Source organism: Gallus gallus, chromosome 30 (genome assembly GCF_016699485.2).
Source record: "Gallus gallus isolate bGalGal1 chromosome 30, bGalGal1.mat.broiler.GRCg7b, whole genome shotgun sequence".
Taxonomy (NCBI): Eukaryota; Metazoa; Chordata; class Aves; order Galliformes; family Phasianidae; genus Gallus; species Gallus gallus.
Genome location: NC_052561.1, coordinates 256,010 through 278,328, shown reverse-complemented (window position 1 = coordinate 278,328; position 22,319 = coordinate 256,010). Strand labels below are relative to the sequence as shown.

The following is a 22,319-nucleotide window of genomic DNA, read 5'->3' as shown; positions in this document are numbered from 1 at the left end:
GTGACACTAAAAACAGGATGGCACCGGGAACAGAGCCCAGAGTGCTGACAGAACCCAACCAGCACCAAGTCACAGTGACACCAACAGTGTTTATTGCTGAGGGACAGAAACCCACCGAGATCAGGACCTTGGGGACATCCGAAGTCACACACTGGTGGCTTGTCCCTCGTCCCCACCCTCGTCCCAGCTCTGTGCTGGTGGCCGCCGTCCCATCCTGCCGGGGTGGCCCAGCAGCCGGGCAATGGCATCCCGCAGCTCGCTGTGCTCCCGTTCCAGTGCCACCAAGCGGCTCTCCTGCCAGGGGATGCGTCAGTGCCACCACCACCCCCACATGGCCCTGTCCTCGTCCCTGTCCTGCTGTCTTACCATCGCTCTGCCCCGGTCCTCGCTGGCCTTCAGCCTCTCCAGGTCCTTCTTGCGGGTCCCTTCAGCTGCCGTCAGCCTAAAGCAGAGCAGGTGAGCCCCGAAGGTTTGGAGCGTCGAGGATATGGGGACATTGAGGCTTTGGGGACGCCGAAGATTTGGGAACACCACAGCTTTGGGGACACTGAGGCTTTGGGGACGCCCAGGATTTGGGAACACATGGGCTTTGGGGACATAATGGCTGTTGGGACATCAAGGTTTTGGGGGGACCAAGGCTTTGGGGACACTGAGACTCTGGGGACATCTGGGTTGTGGGGACAACGAACCTTCAGGGCCGCCTGAGTTTTGGGGACACCGGGGTTTTGGGGACACCCACGCCTTGGTGACACCCACCTGGCACCCAGGTTGGCCATCCGTGCGTTGCCCTCCTCCATCTGCAGCCTCAGGCACTCCAGCAGCTCTCGGCGCTGGCTCTGCTCCTGCTGCAGCCCACGCTGCTCGCCTTCCAGCTCACCCACCTTCTCCTCCAGCACCTGCAGCCTCTCCTGGCCTTCAGCCACCTCCTTCTGCAGCGCCTCGATCTGCCGCCCGTGCTGCTGTGGACACGGGAATGGGTGTCAGCACGGCGTCCCTATGGGTGCCACCCCAACTCCGTGCTCCCCAGGTTACCTTCTCCAGCGGGCGGATGGCGTAGAGCTCACCCTGTGCCACTGACACCTCCTCAGCGTAGCGCTGCCACGGCACCGTGAATTTCCGTGTCAGTGACGCCGACGGGCGCAGCTTGGAACGGCCCTACAACATCGGGGGCGCACGTCGTCGTCAGCACCCTTGAGTGTGCAGCGGGGCGGGGACTGCACAGCGAGGGTATGGTGACCTCCGAATGTCCCCGTGGGCCTCTCATCCCCAATGGGCCCCCATGGATCTGTCATTCCCAAAGGGTCTCCGTAGACCTGCCCTGAGGAGTCCCCATGGTCCCATCACCCCCAGAGAGACCCCGGGGTCCCGTCATCCTCAGTGGGTCCCAATGGGAATGTTGTCTCCCATGGACCTCGTCCCCAGAGGGTCCACGTGGATCTGTCATCCCCAAAGAGCCCCCATGGATCTGTCTTCCCCAGTGGATCCATGGGCATGTCACCCCAGCGGATCTCCATGGCCCCGTTGTCCCCGTTGGTTCCCCATGGCCCTGTCATCCCCACTGAGTCTCCATGGATTTGTCATCCCCAAAATAATATCTCCATGGACCTGCGCTGAGGGTTCCCCATGACAGCGTCATGGAAAGATCTCCGTGGTCCTTTCATCCTGAAAGTGTCCCCATGTTCCTGTCACCCCCAAAAGGTACCCTTGATCCTGCCTCAAGAGGTCCTCATGGCCCTGCCCCCAAATAGCCCCACGGACCCATCGCCCACCAAAGAGTCCCCACAGTCTCCCCACTTGGACCCCATGGACATGCCCTGAGGGGTCTCCATGATCCCTTCATCCCCAAAGGGTCCACAGGAACGTCTCACTCCCAAAGCATCTCTACGCCTCTCTCACCCTCAAAAGGTCCCCACGGTCCCATCACCCACCAAAGAACCCCCTGTGGTCCTGCCCCAAAGTGCCCCCATTGCCTGGCCCCTAAAAGATCCCCATGGTTCTGTCACCCCCAAAGGGCCACTCATGGCCTTTCCCTAAAAGGTTCACCGTCACCGAAGGGTCCTCATAGCTCTGTCCTCCACCAGTGTGTCCCCACGGCCCTACCCCAAAAGGTCTCCATGATCCTATTACGACCAAAGTGTCCCCACTATCCCATCCTCCACCAAAGGGTCCCCATGGCCCTACCCCAAAAGCTCTCCATGATCCTATTACGACCAAAGTGTCACCACCATCCCATCCTCCACCAAAGGGTCCCCACGGCCCTACCCCAAAAGCTCTCCCTGATCCTATTACGACCAAAGTGTCCCCACTATCCCATCCTCCACCAAAGGGTCCCCATGGCCCTACCCCAAAAGCTCTCCCTGATCCTATTACAACCAAAGTGTCCCCACTATCCCATCCTCCACCAAAGGGTCCCCATGGCCCTACCCCAAAAGCTCTCCGTGATCCTATTACGACCAAAGTGTCACCACCATCCCATCCTCCACCAAAGGGTCCCCATGGCCCTACCCCAAAAGCTCTCCGTGATCCTATTACGACCAAAGTGTCCCCACCATCCCATCCTCCACCAAAGGGTCCCCATGGCCCTACCCCAAAAGCTCTCCCTGATCCTATTACGACCAAAGTGTCCCCACCATCCCATCCTCCACCAAAGGGTCCCCATGGCCCTACCCCAAAAGCTCTCCGTGATCCTATTACGACCAAAGTGTCCCCACCATCCCATCCTCCACCAAAGGGTCCCCATGGCCCTACCCCAAAAGCTCTCCGTGATCCTATTACGACCAAAGTGTCCCCACCATCCCATCCTCCACCAAAGGGTCCCCATGGCCCTACCCCAAAAGCTCTCCCTGATCCTATTACGACCAAAGTGTCCCCACCATCCCATCCTCCACCAAAGGGTCCCCATGGCCCTACCCCAAAAGCTCTCCGTGATCCTATTACGACCAAAGTGTCCCCACCATCCCATCCTCCACCAAAGGGTCCCCATGGCCCTACCCCAAAAGCTCTCCCTGATCCTATTACGACCAAAGTGTCCCCACCATCCCATCCTCCACCAGAAGGTCCCTGCAATCCCATCACCCCCAAAAGATCCCTACGCTCACGTAACCCCATGGGGTGACAGCCCTCCGTGCAGCCCAGCACCCGGGGGGGACTCACAGTGCCCTCGCGGTGCACAGAGGACCTCGGTCCATCCCTTCCCATCGGTTCTGCCATGTGCTCAACGCTGCTCTGCTTGCGCAGACGCCGGGCAGCTTTGTTCTGTGCCGGGACGCTCTGAGTGCGCTGCACGTTCCTACGCTCCCGACTGGATCGCGGTGACGGTACCGGTACCGGTGTCGGTTCCACGTCCGTCCCATCCTCCCGGCTGCGGACGCGGCGGATGCTGATGAGCGATTGGCTCTTGATGAGAGGGCTGTGCTTGCTGAGGTCCCGCGGCGGCACGAAGCCCGGCTTGAAGCTCTCCGGGCTGTGGGGGTATCATGGAGGTGATGGACCCCAAACTCTGCTGGGATCAGAGCTGAAGCCATCTGAGATCAGAACCGTCCCCATCCTGGACCACAACCATTCATGGGATCCATCCAAGAGCATGAACGTGTCCTAAAACCATCTGGGACCAGAACTGTCCCTTGAACCCGGGCTGGACCAAAGTCATCCTAAAGCCACTTGAGGCCAGAACCATCCCCTAGTGGGATCCTGCCCCAAAGATCCCCGAGATCTCATCACCCACCAAAGAGTTTCCATGGCTTTGCTCTTAAAGATCCCTATGTTCCTCCCCATAGGGTCCCCATGGCCCAACCTCTGAAGGTCTCCGTGGTTCCATTACCCACCAAAGGGTCCCCATAGTCCTGTCACCCACCAAAGGATCCTTCATCACCACTCCTCAAAAGGTCCTCATTATCCTCTCACTCCCAAAGGGTCCCCACGGTCCCATCACCCACCAAAGGGTCCCCCAGTCCTAGAGTCCACCTGGAGCCAACCAGGACCGGAGCCACCCCAAACTGCTCCTGGTGTCACCCCTCTGGCCCCACATGTCCCCATTGATCCTGTGTGTGTGTGTCCCTTGTTCCCCTTCATTACCTTCGCCCCGTGATGGAGCTGAGCTGGACGGAGACAGGGACCGGGGTGCCCTCCCTGATGGCGTTGAGGATGGTGGGTAGCGGCTCCAGCTCCTCCTGCGTGGCCTGATGGGACGAAATGGAACATCATGGGGCCATGGGGTGGCCATGGGGCGGTGACACCCATGGGGCAGGTGACACCAGCTCAGTAGCCACCCTTGGGGACGTGCAGGTGGCACCTGGTCCAGGCTGGAGAAGATATCGCAGAGCAGGAGGTGCAGGGTGGCAAGCTCCAGGGCCAGGTCCACATAGCCGTCGTAGGTGGCCACATGGCCGCTGCTCTCAGGGCTGGCCACGCTCCTCAGGAAGGCTGTCATGGTGCTCCAGTGATGCTCCAGGAACTCGTTCATGAAGCCCATGTAGGCCTCCTTCTCACCAAACCTGAGGACCACGGTGGCCGATCACCCACGGGCCACCACCAGAGCCACGTCCTTTTCAGCTCGCGTGGCTTCTTGGGGACATCCCTCCTGCCCCACAGCATCCCTGGGTGCCCCAAAGTTTGTAAGGTCCGTCCCTGCTGCCCCATGGTACATAGGGGAGGTTCTAGCAGCCCTATGGAATTCCAGGGACATTCCTGTTGTCCTATTGTGTATTAGGGACATCCCTACCACCTCGTGGAATGTTAAGGACGCCCCTGCTGCCCCATAGGCTGGAGGGTCCATCCCTGCTGCCCTGTGGCACGTAAGGGAGGTTCTGGTAGCCCCATAGAGAATCAGGAACATTCACATCGCCCCACGGTGTCTGTGGGCATCCCTACTGCCCCGTGGCCATTCTGTGGCATGCGCCACGCAGGCGGTAGGGGACATTTCTGCCGCCCCATATCTTCCCCACGCGGACCCCACCGACGCCACGTGGGTGATGCGCCGTGACGTACGTGGTGAAGTTGGCCAGGTTCTGGATGACCTTGGCCACCAGGGTGAGGGTACGGGCGGTGGCCTCGCTCGGGTACTCCTGGACGAGGCCAAAGAGACTTGGGGACATGATGGCGGGGCAGAGGAACCGCAGGAAGAGCGAGGCTGAGACCAAGCGCTGCCCGATGGCCGCCTTGCCCCGCGCCGCGCACTCCTCCTGCCACGCTGCGAAGATCTCACCCAGCTCCGCCGGGAAGGTGCTGTGGGGACAGATGGGGAGGGTGGGTGGGTGGCCCTGGTGTCCCCTATGTGCCACCACGGTGTGCTGCGGGACATGGCGCCCACCACTGTTTGCTTGTCCCCATGCTGGTCCCCCACGTCTGTCCCCAAACCCGTCCCCTTGTCTTTCCTGGTGCCCATCACCGTGGCCATGGTGCCTGTCTCCATCCCTGTCCCAAAATGTGTCCCTGTGTCCTTCCTGGTGCCCATAACCACGTCCGTCCCAGGGATGGTGCCTATCCTCATCCCTGCCCCACATCTGTCCCCAAATTTGTCCCCACATCCTTCCTGATGCCCACCCCCAAGCCTGTCTCCAGTTCTTCCTGGCGTTGGTGATTGTCCCCCATACCTGTCCCATTGCCTGTGCCAGCTCCCAGCCCCTTTCCTGTCCCCAAGCCCACCTCTACGCAGATGCCCACCCCCGTGCCCCCACGGGGCAGTCCCTCACTCGCAGGACGTGGCGATGCGCTGGAGGGTCTCCTCGCAGACCTGCCGCAGGTTGTTCTGGTTGTCGGAGAGGTCGGGGCCACCACATTTGCTGGGATCGACTTCACAGCTGTCATCCGAGGAGCAGAGTTGGGCCACAGCCTCACCTGGGCACCGGGAGAAAGGCAATGAGGGGACCGAGCGGTCACCGCCACGGGACGGCCCCATGGACATCCTGGGGGTGTCCCATAGCCTGAAATGCCCCGTGAAGTCCTGCCCACGCCCAGCCCCCTCTAACACTCCATAGGACCCCATAACACCTGCTCGTACCCAGCGTGTCCTGGAGATATTTGCCCCCCACCAGCTTCATGTATTCATCAATGGCTTTGGTGGCCAATGTGTTCTCGCGGAAGATCAGCGACTCCCGGTCATCAAAGCGGTCCAACTCGGCCACGCCGAGGTCAATGAGGAACTCCTGTGGGGTGGATGTTGGGGGGCAGCCATGGGCCTGACGTGGCTTGGGCAGCCTGGCCTGGGCAGTGCTGGGATCTCCCGGAGTGCCCTTGAATTGTATATCCCATCCCATTCCATCCCACTCACAGTGTCATGCCAACGCATCCCATCCCAACCAAATTCAACCCAACCCAACTGTCCATCTCACCCCATCCCCCTCACAATCCCACCCCACCTCAACCATCGTGTCCACCACAATTTGGGTACACTCATTCCATCTCCGTCCCACCCCAACCACTGCACCCACCCCACTGTGGCCATCACCCCAACCATCATATCCATCCACCACAGCCATCACCCATCCCTCCCCCCTCCCACTCCAACCATCACGTACATCACAACTTGGGCATGAACATCCCTCCCCCATCCCACCCCAACCGCCACATCCACCCCACCATAGCCATCACTCACCCCACCTCAACCATCATGTCCATCCCGCCATGACCATCACCCATCCCACCCCAAACACCTTGTTCATCCCACCCCAACCATGACCCATCCCATCCCAACCACCACATCCACCCCAACTTGGTCATCACCCATCCCACCCCAACCACCACGTCCATCCCATCACAGCTATCACCCATCCCACTCCCATCCCAACCCAACCCAACCACAGCATCCACCCCATCACAACCATCACCCATCCCACCCTCACCCACCAACCACCCCAACCACCACGTCCATCCCATCACAGCTATCATCCATCCCACTCCCATCCCATCCCAACCCAACCACAGCATCCGCCCCATCACAACCATCACCCATCCCACCCTCACCCACCAACCACCCCAACCACCACATCCATCTCATCACAGCCATCACCCATCCCACTCCCATCCCAACCCAACCACAGCATCCGCCCCTTCACAACCATCACCCATCCCACCTTCACCCACCAACCACCACGTCCATCCCATCACAACCATCACCCATCCTACCCTCACCCCAACCACCACCTCCATCCCATCACAGCCATCACCCATCCCACTCAACCCAACCACAGCATCCACCCCATCACAACCATCACCCATCCCACCAACCACCCCAACCCACCAACCACCCACCAACCACCCCAACCACCGTGTCCATTCCACCGTGGCCACCATCCGCTCTACCTTGGCTTTCCCGGTGCTCTGCAGGACGCGCACCAAGGCGCCGGCGAGCTCCTCCTTGTGTCTCACGGCGATGGTGGGCTCCAGACGGGCGCACAGCTCCCGGTAGTGGAAGGTGATGAACTCGGCCAACTCCTTGTAGCGTACGATGGGCAGCACCCGCACCTCCCGGTACCGCCCGCGCACCCGCACTGCCGGCGCCCGTTCGTTGCCGCCGTGACCGCTCAATGGGTACCACCTCTCCAAGGGCTGCCGGGCAGCCGCCAGCTCGGTCAAAGGGACGGTGACAGATGCCACCGTCTGGCTGGGGTGGCCCTGATCATCGCGGCAAAGAGAGAGGGTGAGGGCGCGGGAGGGAGGCAGGGCAGCCAGCTGGAAGAGCTCGCCCCAGAAGAGCTCGCCGTCGGGACCGGCCACTTTGGCGGTGGTGCGGGCGAAGAGCGTGCCGTCCAGGTGGAGGTGGCACCGGAGGCGGCGGCGGGGTGGCAGATCCCGTGCCTCGTACACCCACAGGCTCAGGGCCAGCTCCAGGCGCTCGCAGTTGTCCTGGGGACAGGAGGGGACAGTGGGGACATGGAGGGATAGGAGGGGATGTGGGACAGGGGAGGTGAGACTGGATGGGAAAGGAGGGCTGGAGTAGACGCAGGAAGGGACATTGAGGGCAGGAGGGGACTTGGGGGACGGGAGGGGACGTGGGGGCGTGGGGGATAGGAGAGGATATGGGGGACAGGAGGGAAGTTGGGGGATGGGAGGAGATGTGGGACAGATGGGGACGTGGGACTGGAAGGGAAAGGGGGACTGCAGTAGACACAGGGGGTGGGAGGGGACAGTGGGGGAAGAAGGAGACTTGGGGACATGGGGGACAGGAGCTGGCACTGAGGACAGGAGGGGACTTGCGGGATAGGAGGGGACATGGGAGGCTTGAGGGGGAATTGGGGACATAAGGGGATGCGGAGGACATGAGGGGGCATTGTGGACTTGGGCGACATGAGGGAGCATGGGGGATAGGAGGGGATATGGGGGACAGGATGTGGCACTGGGGACATGAGGGGACTGGACAGGATAGGAGAGGACATGGTGGACATGAGGGAACATGGGAGATAGGAGGAGGCCTTGGGGACGGGAGGGGACATGGGGAACAGGAAGGGATACCGGGGGCAGAAGTGGCCACAGAGGACACAAAGAGGCCTTGGGGACAGGAGGGGACGTGATCTGGAGGGGATACAGAGGACTGGAGGGGATGGGAGGAGACACAGGGACATGGATGGCCAAACAGTTCAGGACACAAGGGGATGGACGAACCCACAGAGGGACAGCAGGACACAAGGGGACAGCAGGACACAAGGGGACAGCAGGACACAAGGGGACACCGTGGGGACAGGGCCTGTGGGAGGTCCCTGGGGGTCCCACCTTGTTGGGCTGCACCGTGCGGCGCAGGTTCTCAATCCAGCGGTCGCGTTCAGCCAAGGAGCTGCACCCGAAGGAGCGGCTGTGCCCACCCGTGATGATCTGTGGGTGCGGAGAGGGTCAGGGGGCGACCGGGGGTGTGTGGGCCCAGGATGGCGGAGGTGCCCTGGGTACCCCTATGGGGCGTCCTGGGTGCCCCTATAGGGTGTCCAGGATACCTTGGGCACCCTTATAGGGTGTTCTGTGTGCCCCGGGTACCTCTGCAGAATGCCCTGCGTGCCCTGGATGCATATCAGGGATTTCTGGGGTGCTCTGGGTGCCTCTGCTGGGTACCCTGGCTACTTTGGGTGCCTCTATAGGGTGTATATATCGGCTGCTTGGCTTGCCCCCCCCTCTCCCCCCAGCACCGTTACCTGGAAGCAGAATTTCTCGCCCACGATGCTGCCGTGCACGGGGCGCACGATGACGTTCTCCCCGCTGAGGTCCAGCTCGGCTGCGCTGGGCGCTGGCAGCAGGGATTCGTGGGAACCGCTGCGGCTCGGGGCCCTGCGGTGGTCACAGATGTCACCAAAGACCCTCCACGGTGTCCCCACGCCGTCCCCACCGCCTGCGTACCTTTCTCCATCTGTGCCGACCGCTGCTGAGCTCTCATTTTTGGCCACAATGCGACCTTTCCGCTCCCGCAGCCGCTTCCACAGCAGTCCCTGTAGGGTGGGGATGGAGGGGCAGTGGGTGACCCCGAGGTGCGGTGTGACACCCGTGGGTGACACCGGGACCCACCTTCACATTGCTGAACTGTGAGGTGGTGGAGCCGTCGCTGTCGGTGCCTTTCCCCGCTGTCCTCGCGCTCCTCTCCTCAGGGTCTGTCGGGGGGTCTGTCGTGTTAGACCCCAAAACCACCACAGTGTGCTGCACCCACCTCCCCAAAAAGCAGAAGGAAGCAGCATCCCAAGCACGGCCACGCGCTGAGTGCAGCCCACGGGTGGATGCGTTGGCGTGCAGGGGGGTCAGCAAGGGTTGGGGTCTCACCGTGCGCCGCGCACAGCAGCCAGCGATGGGGGCCCATGGTGGCAAGGAAGCCCTTATCGGGAGGATCAGCGCACATCAGCAGCGCGGAGGAAGCGGTGACGGCGCACGGAGGGCCTCGCACAGAGGGTTTCCTCCACGCAGCAGTTTGGGGCATGGGGTGTGGGGCACAACGTGCAGTGCGAGATGGGGTGCATGGAGTGGGGGACGATGCGCGGTGCACGATGCAAGGTGCGTGTCGTGGGGCACGGTGTGGGGCGAGGTGCGTTGCATGGCGTGGGGCACAGTGCAAAATGCAGGGTGCGTGGCACAGGATGTGGCATGGTGCACGGTTTGGTGCGCGGTTTGGTGCACGGCAGGGTGCAAAGCGCAGCCTGGTGCATGGTGTGCAATGCACAGTGCACAGTGCGTGACGCGTGGCACAGAGCACGGAGCGGTGCACGGGTTTGCGTGTGGCATGGTGTGCAGCACAGGGCATGGCATGGGAACCGAAGTGCACAGCGTGGTGCATGGCATGCCTCAGGAGCTGCACTGGAGCTTGCAGCAGTGCATGCAAACACCCCGTGCCGTCAGCTCACCGGTGTCCCTCCTGCCACCCGCTGGGTGCAGGCTGCTGCTCTCGGAGCTCCCGGTCCGGTTCCTGTTCCTGCACGAAGTCTGAGGAGGCAGAGGGGGTCAGGCACCAAACGCCCAGCACCCCGTGCACCCCATAACCCAAGGGGTAGCCGTGTCCTCACCTCCTCGTCCCGACCCACATGGACCAGCTGTCTGTCTACCAGCGAGAAGTTGGAGACGTCCCACACTGTGACATCGGGTGCTGGAGGAGGCATTGGGATGGAGGGGGCACCGTGGGTGCTCTCTGGGGCTGGGGGTGTGAAGCAGGGGGGTCAGGAGCACCCAATGGGCACTCGTTGTGTCCCCATGTCCCATGGTTGGCATTTAGTGTCAGGGGACGTGTGGCTGTGACCGCGCTGCAGTAGGTGTGACAGCATCATGGTGTGGTTGGGGTGGTGGTGGTGCCGGGGGACATGGGGACACTGCCATGCCACCACCGTGGGGGCTGTGATGCCAAAGGCCATATGGCTGTTGTGTCACCACTGGTATGGCAGTGCTGGAGGATGTGTGGCCATGGAGGTGCTACCATGAGGATGGCACTGCCAGGGGAGGCAGCCGCGGCCACACCACCATTGGTGCAGTGATGCTGAGGAACACATCCCATTACCCTGTGCTTTCCAGACCGTCACCCATCCCCACTGCCCACCGACCCATCAAACCCAGCTCCTCTTCCTCCAACCCCCCATCCATCTCCACCACCCACCACCCACTGTCCCTCAAACCCATTGTCCACCATCTTTCCCCATCACTTCATGCAGCACCACCATCCATTGTGCCCAACCAGCACCCACAAGGTTCTACATCCCAAACCATCACCCATCTCCATCGCCCACCACCTCAACCCATGACCACCACCCCCATCCCCATCCCACGCCCATCCCCATCTCCATTCCACCCCCATCTCATTCCCATTCCATTCCTATTCCTCTCCCATCTCATCTCATCCCCATCCTCATCTCCATCCCCATCCCCATCCCCATCCCCATCCCCATCCCCATCCCCATCCCCATCCCCATCCCCATCCCCATCTCCATCCCCAACCCCATCCTCACCCCCAACTCCATCCCCATTCCCATCCCTACCCCAATCCCCATCTCCATCCCATTCCCATTTCATACCCATTCCATCCCCACCCCAATCCCAGCTCATCCCCACACCCATCCTGTCTCCATCCCACCCCCATCCCCAACTCCATCCCCATCTCACCCCAATCTCATCCCCATCCCCACCCCCAGCAACATCCCCATCCTACCCCCATCCTCATCTCTATCCCACTCCCATCTCATCCTCATTCCATCCCCATCCTCCCCCATCTCTATCCCACTCCCATCCCATCCCCACCCCCACCACCCCAAACGCCTCCGTACCTGGGATGCCCTCATTGGACCCCTTCTCAGCCCTGGCCCCGTTCTCCACATGGCCCTTCTTCTTGGACATGGAGCGCAGGTACTTCTGTAGGGTGCCCTTGCCACCCTCGGGGCTGCGCGGCTCCTTGGCCATCTTGGAGGGCGCTGAGAACGCCCGCTGGAAGAGGGACCGACGGGCACTGGCTTTGGGTGCCCCCAGGTTGGAGCTGCCCTTCCCAACGCCATCGTCGAGGCTCTCGGATTCGGGTTGGCTGTAGGAATGCTTCCAGCCCTGCAGCCGGCTCCAGTGCCGACCTCCCGGGGATGCGCTGCACCGCTCGGGGTCCCTCTCGCCCACGGGTGCTGCCGTTCGCCATCGGTACGTCTTCAGCAGTGTTGGTGTCTCAGCAGTTTGGGGGGGCTTCTCCACTTCCATCTGCGGGATGGAGTGAGCTTCACGAGCTCCCAGAGGCTCCGCCATCCCAGCAGCCCAATTTAGGTGTCCTCATCCAAGCACCCCCTACTGGGGTATCCCTACCCAGGCACCCCAATTTGGACACTCCGATCCCAACACTCCAATTTGGGTGCCCCCATCTCAGCACCCCGATTTGAATGCCCTCATCCAAATGCCCCTACTGGGGTACCCCTACCCAGGCACCCCAATTTGGACACTCCTGTCCCAACACTCCAATTTGGGTGCCCCCATCGCGGCACCCCGATTTGAATGCCCTCATCCAAGCACCCCCTACTGGGGTATTCCTACCCAGGCACCCCAATTTGGACACTCCAATCCCAACACTCCAATTTGGGTGCCCCCATCGCGGCACCCCGATTTGAATGCCCTCATCCAAATGCCCTTACTGGGGTACCCCTACCCAGGCACCCCAATTTGGGCATTCATGTCCCAGCACCCCGATTTGGGTGCTTGTATCCAAACATCCCAACTGGGGCACTCCTATTCAGCCACCCCAATTTGGGCACCTTCATTCCAGCACCCTTATTTTGGTCCCTCTGTCTAAGCATTCCCACCGGGGCACCCCAATTCCAGCACTCCTATTTGGGTGCCCCCATCCAGGCACCCCCATAACAGGTGCCCTTACCTGGGGGTCTTTATCTCAACACTTCCATCTAAGTATCCGTATTGGGGCACTCCAATATTGCCACCCCATTTGCACACCCCGTTTTGGGTACCCGTATCCAGGCACCCCCACCCAGACACCCCTATTGGGGTCAGTCTTGTGTGTTCATCCCCATGAGGGTACCCCAATTCCAGCACCCCAATTTGGTTACCCCCATCCAAGCATCCCTTCCAGGGGTGCCCACGTTTCAGCACCCACACCCAGGACACTCCATTCAGGCACCCTTGTATAGGTACCCTAATCTGGGGGGCTCTATCCAAACATCTCCATCCAGGTATCCATATTGGGGCACCCCTATATCACCCCTGCGTGGGCATCCCTGTAGGGGTACCCCCATCTCAGCACCCCTATTTGGCTGCCCTTATCTGGGCACCCACCCCCCAGTCACCTCAATTTGGGTGCCCCCATCCAAAAATCCCAACTGGGTCACTCCTTTGTGGGCACCCCTGTAGGTGTTTCCCCCCCCCTTCCCCCCAGCACTCTTATTTGGGTGCCTCCATCCAAGCACTCATCACGGGGCACCCACATCACAACCCCCCCCGTCCAGGCACCCTTATTGGGGCACCCCTATATTGACACCCCAATTGCACACTCCTAAGTGCAGTGTGTGCCCATATCCAGGACACCTCATCCAGGAACCCCCCACTCAGATTCCCCTATTTGGGCGCCCCTCTCCTGGCGCACACCATCAGCACCCCCTTGAAGACCCCCCCCCCCCATCCAGACACCCTTATTGGAGCACCTCTACATTGCTGCCCCATTGCACACCCCTATTTGGGTGCCCCTATCTGCGCCCTGCCCCACATGCCCTCAACCCTGCCTGCCCACACCCCCCTCCCACAACAAGGGCACCCATAAAGGGGGTGCCAGGATAGAGGGGGGTGGGTGGACGAAGGCTCAGCGGAGAACAACCCCCACATCAACATAAAACCATGACACCCCAGCTGGGAGTGCCAGGATGGGGTACCCAAACGGAGAAGGGTGCCGGGATGGAGACACCTGCGGATGGGTGCTGGCGACGGCGGGGTGACCACAGGATGGCACTCCCCGACCCCATATCCATGGGGGCACTCTGACCCCCATCCCTCCGCACCATCCCAACCCTGGGATGCGTATCGGACTGAGACACGGAGCCACCGGGGTGCGGTGACAGCTCTGTAGGATGACACCTATGGGTGGCCCCACTGCCACCCCATCCCCGGGCGCAGGCGGTGCCGACGATGCTTCCGTCGCTGCGGCGGCCGCGCTTCCCCCCCCTCCCCCTGCGTCTCCTCCGCGTTTCCTCCCGCCATCTGCACCCTGTGCATGGCCCCACGCCGGGCTGGGGGGGCCCCGAGGGCGGGAGACCCCCCCCTTCATGGCACCCCAGTGTGGGTGCAGCCCTAAGGGAGTGCTTACGGGGCTTGGATAATCCTCGTCGTGGTGACAGCACGAGCTGCAGGTGCCCATCAGTTTGGGGGTCAGCACCCAAAGGGTGAGCCAGGGAGGGTGCCCCCACCTCGAGGGAGGTACCCCCATCCTGGGGGTGATGCCAGTGCTTTTGGGGTCTATGGGGTGCTGCTAACATTTGGGGTCTTTTGGGGTGCAAACCATCCCACCCAGCAGCACTCCATCACCTCCTCAGCACGCTGCTGCTCACCCCAGCGCCCCACACCCCCACAGCTGCTCCCAGAGATGGAGCATCCCCTCGGGGTGCCACCCCCCCGCCCCCCCCATGTGCCCCCCACCCCGCCATACCTCACTGCTCGCTGCCTCTTCTGACACCCGGTTCCTGCCGTGGCTTCCCCATGTGACCCAGCAGGAGTTTCAGTCACACCCTCACCTCCGCCTCTGCCCCAATGATGTTATCTTTGCACCCAGCCCGGATGGATCAGCCACAGCCCCGGGGGGGGCACCAAGCAGGGTGAACCCCCCTGAAGGGCTGCACCAGGTATTGGGGTCACAGTGGCGCATGTCCGACGTAAAGGCTGTCATTAGGTTTCAGAGTGAACAGGAATCGGAGATGGTGGTGTTGGAGCACTGTGGGGTGTGTGTGCACGCATGGGTTATGGGGTCTTGCATGGGGCTGGGTGGGAGGGGGTGAACCCTTCCAGGTCCGGGGTGGGCGTGAGCATCCCCAGGGTGGGCTAAGCTTGGGTTCTCCCCTTGCTCTCTGAGGGAGGCACAGGGACTGTGTGTACATGTGTAGGACCCCATTCTGCCTCCCCCAACCCATGCCTCAGTTTCCCCCCTGCTCTCCAGAGGTCACCCCAAGCAGCTATCCTGGTACTGACTTTATTATGGGATGTTTGAGGTCATGGGCATGGTCTGCTGGGCAACTGGGAGCAAGCCGGGACTGGCCCACACCGGTGTTCCTGGGGCTGTGGGCCATACAGACTGGTGTCCCCCCCCCAGTCTATCCTTGGATTGGGATCCATGCGGACTGGGAACCTTCTGATCTGGAATTCGTTGGGTTGGAATCTATACGGACCGGGGTCCATCTGGTCTGATATCCATTGGGTTGTTGTCCACACAGGTTGGGGTCCACGTGGTCTGACCTTCATTGGGTTGGTGTCCTGATGGGCCAGGCTCCATCCAGATGGGAATCATTGGGATGGATGGAGGCCATGTGGTGACCATCTGGACTGGTGGCCCATCTGTCCTCCATCAGAACACCATTCGTGTAGACCAGGATCCAACCTTCGCAGCACCCACACAGACCAGCACCCGTGGGGCCAATCCTCACTGCAGAGAAGAGAAGGAACCGTGGTCACCACCAGCATCCCCCACACTTCCCCCAACCCTCCATCTCCAGAGCATCCGAGTGGGACAGATGCCCAATCCCAGCACTGTCACAGGACCCAGTGCCCACCTTAAAGCCGTGCCAGGTTTGGATCTCCTGGAAAAGGGCGTCCCCCGGGCAGCTGGTGTTCACCATTTGCCTGTGGCCATGCAGAGTGTAGTTCTGGTGGAGCCACCCAGCCCTCACGGCACATGGTATGAGACCATCGCGCACCAAAGCAATGGCCTCGGGATCTGGCAAGCTGGCTGAGAAGTTGCCCACGTAGCCCACTCCGTAGCCCTTGGTGTTGTGACCTCTGGTGTGGGCACCCACCCAGCGCCAACCTCTCCCTTGGTACAGGTATCCATCCGAACCCACCACGAAGCTGTGGGCACCCAACATTGGTCAACCCAACGTTGGTCAACCCAACGTTGGTCAACCCAGTGTTGATCAACCCAGCGTTGGTCAACCCAATGTTGATCAACCCAACATAGGTCAACCCAGTGTTGGTCAGCCCAACGTTGGTCAAACCAGTGTTGGTCAACCCAACATTGGTCAACCCAGTGTTGGTCAACCCAACGTTGGTCAACCCAACATTGGTCAACCCAGTGTTGATCAACCCAACATTGGTCAACCCAGTGTTGGTCAACCCAACGTTGGTCAACCCAGTGTTGGTCAACCCAACGTTGGTCAACCCAACGTTGGTCAACCCAGTGTTGGTCAACCCAACATGGGTCAATTCTGTGTTGATCAACCCAACCTTGGTCATTCCTACATGCCCCTCCAGTGACAGGGACCATGGTGGAGTCACGGTGACGCTGGCCTCACCTGTAGCCGATGTCATCCCAGCCACGGGTGTCCTGGTGGAAGCGCTGCATGGAGCGCATGTCGCGGGCGCAGGCGGTGAAGGAGCGGCATGGGGCGCTGGGCACGAAGGTGTGGTGGATGTAGATGGAACCCAAAGGTGGGGACAAGGGTCTGGGGGTGCCCCGGTAGGGACGGGCACCCCACATGCAGCGGGGAATGATGGCTGGGCACTCTGCGAGGGAAGGCAGGTGGTGCTTGTGGGGATGGGATGCATTTGGTCTTAGGAATGTGGAGCATCTGGCTTTGGGGAGTTCCTTGTTTTGGGGACGCTGCTGAGTCCACCTGGGGTCACCTTGTCCAGGGGACATGGAAATCTGCCCTTGGCTGCCGTGGCTTTGTCCAGTGCCCAGGGACCCCCTTCCAGAGGACACTCTGGTGGGGGCATGGTGGTCTCCATCTAAAAACCTACTATCTGGGGACACATTGGTGACCAGCGAGGGGACACGGTGTTATTTATCCATGGACCACCAGCTAGAGACAAACCAGTGTCCGTCCAGGGGACACGGTGGTGTCTATCCATGGGCCACCAACTGGGGACACATTGATGTCCATCTAGGGGACGTGGCAGTGTCCATCCAGGGACCAACTGGAGGCAAACCAGCGTCCATCCAGGGGATAAAGACGTGTCTACCCAAAAATCCACCATCTGGGGACTCAGTGGTGTCCATCCAGGAGACACACTGATATCTGGCCATGCCAACCCCTGTGTCACCATAAGCTTGGCTCCCCACAGTGACACCTCCCCTGGGGTGCCCCCAGCTTCACTCAGCACCATTCCCATCACTATTCCCACCGGCCATTCCAGCACCCATCACCCATCCCAGCACCATTCCCAGCATCCATCTCAGCAAACATCACCTATCCCAACATCTACCCCAGGACCCACCACCCATCCCAGCACTCAACATCCACCACCCACACCAGCGCCCATCCCTGTCCCCATCCCACCATCCATCCTAACGTTCACCCGATCACCGTTCCCACACCCTATCCCAGCACCCACCATCCATCCCGGCCCCCATCTTAATACCCATCCCAACACAATCCCCACCTCTTATCCCACCACCCATCCCAGCATAATTCCCACCACCATTCCCAGCACCCATCCCAGCACCCATCCCAGCACCCATCCCATCATCAATCCCAACACTCATCCCATCACTGTCCCAACACCATTCCCACCTCCTATCCCAGCACCCACCATCCATCCCGGCCCCCATCTCAACACCCATCCCAACACAATCCCCACCTCTTATCCCACCACCCATCCCAGCATAATTCCCACCACCATTCCCAGCACCCATCCCATCGTCAATTCCAACACTCATCCCATCACCGTCCCAACACCATTCCCACCTCCTCTCCCAGCACCCATCCCAGAGCCCAGCACCCACTGCCCATCCCACCACCCCCCACCCACCTCCCACCACAACCCTCACTTTGGGCACCCACTCACCAACATACACCTCCATGAACTCCCGTGCCGCCCGACGAGCGATGTCCGCCTCCTCCTCCTCCCCAAATTCCTCCAGGAGCTCATGGGTGTGGGGCAGCCCCCTCAGTACCCTCAGCATCGCCGCCACCTCCTCCTCCAACTTCCCCACTGCCGTCAGCGCCCCGAAATCCCGACGCCGGCGGCTGCTGTGGGGCCACCCTCTTGCGATCCCATTATCCACACCATAATATCTCCGGAATAGGACGGAGAGTGGGATGGGGTCTTCAGCCAAGCGGGTGCCCAACAGCACCCCATCCATCGCCCCGTTGGCGACAGCGTGGGGGACGAGTGACGGGGGACCCAACAGGGTGAAGTTTTGGGGGTTGTCCACATCATCCCAACACCCATCGGGTCCCAACGCGGCCGTCCCGTTGACCCGTGCCACGAGGAAGGATGTCCCCAGAGCTTCGGTGATGGTGACGGCGTAGAGCGCGTCGAGAGAGGCGTAGGGCTGATCAATGGGGCCGGACCGCCCCGCTGCCCTCTTCAGCCCCACTTCGACGCCGGCGAAGAGCGGTGCCAACGCAACGGTGGAACCATCGGGTGCCAACAGCGCGCCGCGCTCTGCTGCCGTGGCGTTGGGGTGGAGGAGGTGGGCGAGCAGCGCCCACGGCTCAGGGATGGGCGTTGGGGTGGGAGGGGGGTCCCCGAGCAGGGTGTGACACACGGGGGTCCCGCAGCCCCCCAGCGACCGCACCAGAGATGGGATGTCCGGGGTGCCATCGGCCTCCAGGGATTGTAGGATTGGGATCAGCGAGGAGATGTGGTGTGGGAGGAGGGCTGGAGGTGAGACAGGAATAAAGGGGGGGAGAGGGGGGGAAAGGTAAAAACTGGGAGATGAGCCAAAAAATGGGGAGGTGCGCATCCCCTCCCCGAAAATAAAAGGGGAAATGGATCTGAAACGGGAGGGATGTGCCCAAGGAAAGGGGGACGGGGCTGGAAAGGGGGGAAGGGATGCGCACAGAGCTGGGAAGGAGCACCCAAAACAGGGGAGAACGCACCCAAAATGGGATGGGGGGGGGGAGGGGGGGACATCCCCATCCGTACCCCCCCCCCCCCACTGCCCCCACCCCCACTGGTCAACAATCTGCCCCGGATTGGGCGCGGATTTGGGCAAAGATCTCCCCGAATTGGGTAAAAAGCGCAAGGTGTGGTGAGATGTGGTGACGTGTGGTGACGTGTGGAGACACGTGGTGACATGTGGTGTCATGTGGTGACATGTGGTGACGTGTCATGGCACGTGGAGGCGTGTGTTGATGTGTGGAGACGTGTGGCATCATGAGGTGACGCGTGGTGACGTATGGCGGCACGTGGCGACGTGTGTTGACGTGTGGAAACATGGGATGCCACGCGGTGACGTGTGGAGACATGTAGTGACCTATGGTGGCGTGTAGTGGTGTGGGATGAAGTGTGGTGAGCTGTGGTGCTGTGTGGAGGCGCGTGGTGACATGTGGATACATGTGAATACATGTGGTGGCATACAGCGTCATGTCGTGTGATGTGGTGGTGTGTGGGGACACGTGGTGACGTGTGGTGACGTATGTTGGCCTATGGTGACGTGTGGTGCCACGTGGTGCCATGTGTTAGCATGTGGTGCCACGTGGTGCCATGTGTTAGCATGTGGTGCTGTGTGTTAGCATGTGGTGCCATGTGGTGCCGTGTGATGCCATGTGATGCCATGTGATGCCATGTAGTGCTGTGTGGTGCCATGTAGTGCTGTATGGTGCCATGTAGTGCCATGTGTTAGCATGTGGTGCCATGTGATGCCATGTGGTGCCATGTGATGCCATGTAGTGCCATGTGGTGCCATGTGGTGCCATGTGATGCCATGTGATGCCATGTGGTGCCATGTAGTGCTGTGTGGTGCCATGTAGTGCTGTATGGTGCCATGTAGTGCCATGTGTTAGCATGTGGTGCCATGTGATGCCATGTGGTGCCGTGTGGTGCCATGTGGTGCCATGTGATGCCATGTGGTGCCATGTAGTGCTGTGTGGTGCCATTTGCTACCATGTAGTGCCGTGTGGTGCCGTTGTGTTAGCATGTGGTGCTGTGTGTTAGTGTATGGTGCCGTGTGGTGCCATGTGTTAGCATGTGGTGCCATGTGGTGCCATGTGGTGCCATTTGTTAGCATGTGGTGCCATGTGATGCCATGTAGTGCCGTGTGATGCCGTGTGTTAGCATGTGGTGCTGTGTGTTAGTGTATGGTGCCAAGTGGTGCCATTTGTTAGCATGTGGTGCCGTGTGATGCCATGTGATGCCATGTGGTGCCATGTGGTGCCGTGTGTTAGCATGTGGTGCTGTGTGTTAGTGTGTGGTGCCATGCGATGCCATGTGGTGCCGTGTGGTGCCATGTGGTGCTGTGTGGTGCCATGTGGTGCCGTGTGTTAGCATGTGGTGCTGTGTGTTAGTGTGTGGTGCCATGCGATGCCATGTGGTGCCATGTGGTGCTGTGTGGTGACATGTAGTGCCGTGTGGTGCCATGTGTTAGCATGTGGTGCTGTGTGTTAGCATGTGATGCCATGTGGTGCCATGTGTTGCCGTGTGGTGCCATGTGGTGCTGTGTGGTGCCATGTAGTGCCGTGTGGTGCCATGTAGTGCCATGTGTTAGCATGTGGTGCCATGTGATGCCGTGTGATGCCATGTGATGCCATGTGGTGCCATGTAGTGCCGTGTAGTGCCGTGTGGTGCCATGTGATGCCATGTGGTGCCATGTAGTGCTGTGTGGTGCCATGTAGTGCTGTATGGTGCCATGTAGTGCCATGTGTTAGCATGTGGTGCCATGTGATGCCGTGTGATGCCATGTGGTGCCATGTGATGCCATGTAGTGCCGTGTGGTGCCATGTGGTGCCATGTGATGCCATGTGATGCCATGTGGTGCCATGTAGTGCCGTGTGGTGCCATTTGCTGCCATGTAGTGCCGTGTGGTGCCGTGTGTTAGCATGTGGTGCTGTGTGTTAGTGTATGGTGCCATGTGGTGCCATGTGTTAGCATGTGGTGCCATGTGGTGCCATGTGGTGCCATTTGTTAGCATGTAGTGCCATGTGATGCCATGTGATGCCATGTGGTGTCATGTGGTGCCGTGTGTTAGCATGTGGTGCTGTGTGGTGCCATGTGGTGCCGTGTGTTAGCATGTGGTGCTGTGTGTTAGTGTGTGGTGCCATGCGATGCCATGTGGTGCCATGTGGTGCTGTGTGGTGCCATGTAGTGCTGTGTGTTAGCGTGTGATGCCATGTGGTGCCATGTAGTGACATGTAGTGCCGTGTGGTGCCATGTGTTAGCATGTGGTGCTGTGTGTTAGCATGTGATGCCATGTGGTGCCATGTGGTGCCAGGCGGTGGCATGTTGAGGTGCCACGTGGCAGTGCAGTGTCCCCATGCCCCTTACCTGCTTGGGTGCGGGCGCTGAGCACCACCAGCAGCAGGAGGACAGCAGCAGCGGAGCAGCACATGGTGCCCTACGGACTGCACGGACTTTGTCCCACCCCCGGGGTGGCACCGAGGGGGGGCCGCGGTGTGTGTCACGTGGGCACTGTGCAATGCGTGTGCGAGGGGTGTGCGTGGGAGTGTGTGCATGTGTGTGTGTGGTGTGTGTGTGTGCATATCTGTGTACAGTGTGTGTGCAACATGAGTGCAAGGGGTGTATGCGTGCATGCAATGGCTGTGTAATGTGTGCACAAAGGTGCGTGCAGTGCCTGTGCACGTATGTGAGCGACGTGTGTGTGCATGTGCATGCAATGCATGTGTGTGCACACGCATGTGCAGTGTGTGGGCAATATGTGTGCACATATGTGTGCAAAGGGTGTCCCCCTACGTGTTCAGTGGGTGTGCGCTGTGTGCACACAGGTATGTGCAACGTGTGCACATATGCGTGCCACGTGTGTGCAGTGGGTGTGCACATACGTGTGCAATGCACGTGCATTGTGTGCCTGCACACGGCTGTCTATGCACACGTGTGCACAGGAGTGTGTGCATGCACATGTACTTGTGTGCACACGTCCATGAGTGAGTGTGCAGGCGTGTGCATGCATGTGCATGTTCACTGCATGTATGTGCAAGGGGGTTTCGCGCACTTGTGTGCACGCATGGGGTGTGTGCTTGCACACCCGCATACATGCAGCTGCATATATGTGTGCACGTGTGTTTGTGCTGCATTCGTGCACACGCCGTTGTCACACCCAGCTCCTGCACAACTGGTTGAACTGGATCCCAGAGTGGGGGTGGGGTTGATGCAGGAGGCACTGGGACGGGTTGGGGGGTTGGGGGGTGAGGGGGGGGGGGGGAGACTTCAGGACACATCCATGGTGTGACGATGGCACCGGGACATGCGTGGAGGGGACAACACCACCAGGACACGTGCAGTGACAAACT

At 60.5% G+C, this 22,319-nt stretch overlaps 2 protein-coding genes across 4 annotated transcripts; both read right to left on the bottom strand.

The window, feature by feature from the left end:
* Window positions 1–69: 69 nt before the first annotated feature.
* On the bottom strand, window positions 70–14,616 carry RASAL3 (RAS protein activator like 3). The gene is made up of 19 exons (XM_025145746.3): window positions 14,567–14,616; window positions 11,712–12,126; window positions 10,467–10,594; window positions 10,308–10,386; window positions 9,484–9,566; window positions 9,319–9,407; window positions 9,117–9,249; window positions 8,707–8,805; window positions 7,300–7,842; window positions 5,999–6,143; window positions 5,691–5,835; window positions 4,987–5,223; window positions 4,292–4,493; window positions 4,075–4,178; window positions 3,154–3,463; window positions 1,033–1,155; window positions 757–959; window positions 367–442; window positions 70–294 (listed from the first exon to the last, which is right to left on the bottom strand). Exons 2-19 carry the CDS (start codon window positions 12,124–12,126, stop codon window positions 145–147), a joined length of 3,264 nt encoding a protein of 1,087 aa, XP_025001514.2. The 5' UTR covers window positions 14,567–14,616; the 3' UTR covers window positions 70–144.
* Window positions 14,617–15,087: 471 nt separating this feature from the next.
* On the bottom strand, window positions 15,088–21,423 carry PGLYRP2 (peptidoglycan recognition protein 2). 3 transcript variants are annotated; one of them, NM_001398075.1, is made up of 5 exons: window positions 21,337–21,423; window positions 17,914–18,732; window positions 16,419–16,629; window positions 15,681–15,975; window positions 15,088–15,553 (listed from the first exon to the last, which is right to left on the bottom strand). In NM_001398075.1, exons 1-5 carry the CDS (start codon window positions 21,398–21,400, stop codon window positions 15,551–15,553), a joined length of 1,392 nt encoding a protein of 463 aa, NP_001385004.1. In that variant the 5' UTR covers window positions 21,401–21,423; the 3' UTR covers window positions 15,088–15,550. The 3 variants fall into 3 exon arrangements, with proteins under 3 accessions (NP_001385004.1, XP_025001473.2, NP_001038151.3); NM_001044686.3 differs by having other exon boundaries at window positions 15,453–15,553; window positions 21,337–21,400; XM_025145705.3 differs by lacking the exon at window positions 15,681–15,975.
* Between the last annotated feature and the right edge of the window lie 896 nt (window positions 21,424–22,319).

Bases quoted from the DNA above. Each gene is read 5' to 3' on its own strand.
- RASAL3 (XM_025145746.3), bottom strand. From the start codon at position 12,126: ATGGAAGTGGAGAAGCCCCCCCAAACTGCTGAGACACCAACACTGCTG. The intron at 9,567-10,307 runs GTGAGCTGACGG...ACCCCCCGACAG, and splicing joins GGGTGGCAGGAGGGACACCG to ACCCTGAGGAGAGGAGCGCG. The intron at 9,408-9,483 runs GTGGGTCCCGGT...CCCACCCTACAG, and splicing joins CACAGTTCAGCAATGTGAAG to GGACTGCTGTGGAAGCGGCT.
- PGLYRP2 (NM_001398075.1), bottom strand. From the start codon at position 21,400: ATGTGCTGCTCCGCTGCTGCTGTCCTCCTGCTGCTGGTGGTGCTCAGC. The intron at 16,630-17,913 runs GTGAGTGGGTGC...CTTCCCTCGCAG, and splicing joins GTTCATGGAGGTGTATGTTG to AGTGCCCAGCCATCATTCCC. The intron at 15,976-16,418 runs GTGAGGCCAGCG...GGGTGCCCACAG, and splicing joins TGGGATGACATCGGCTACAG to CTTCGTGGTGGGTTCGGATG.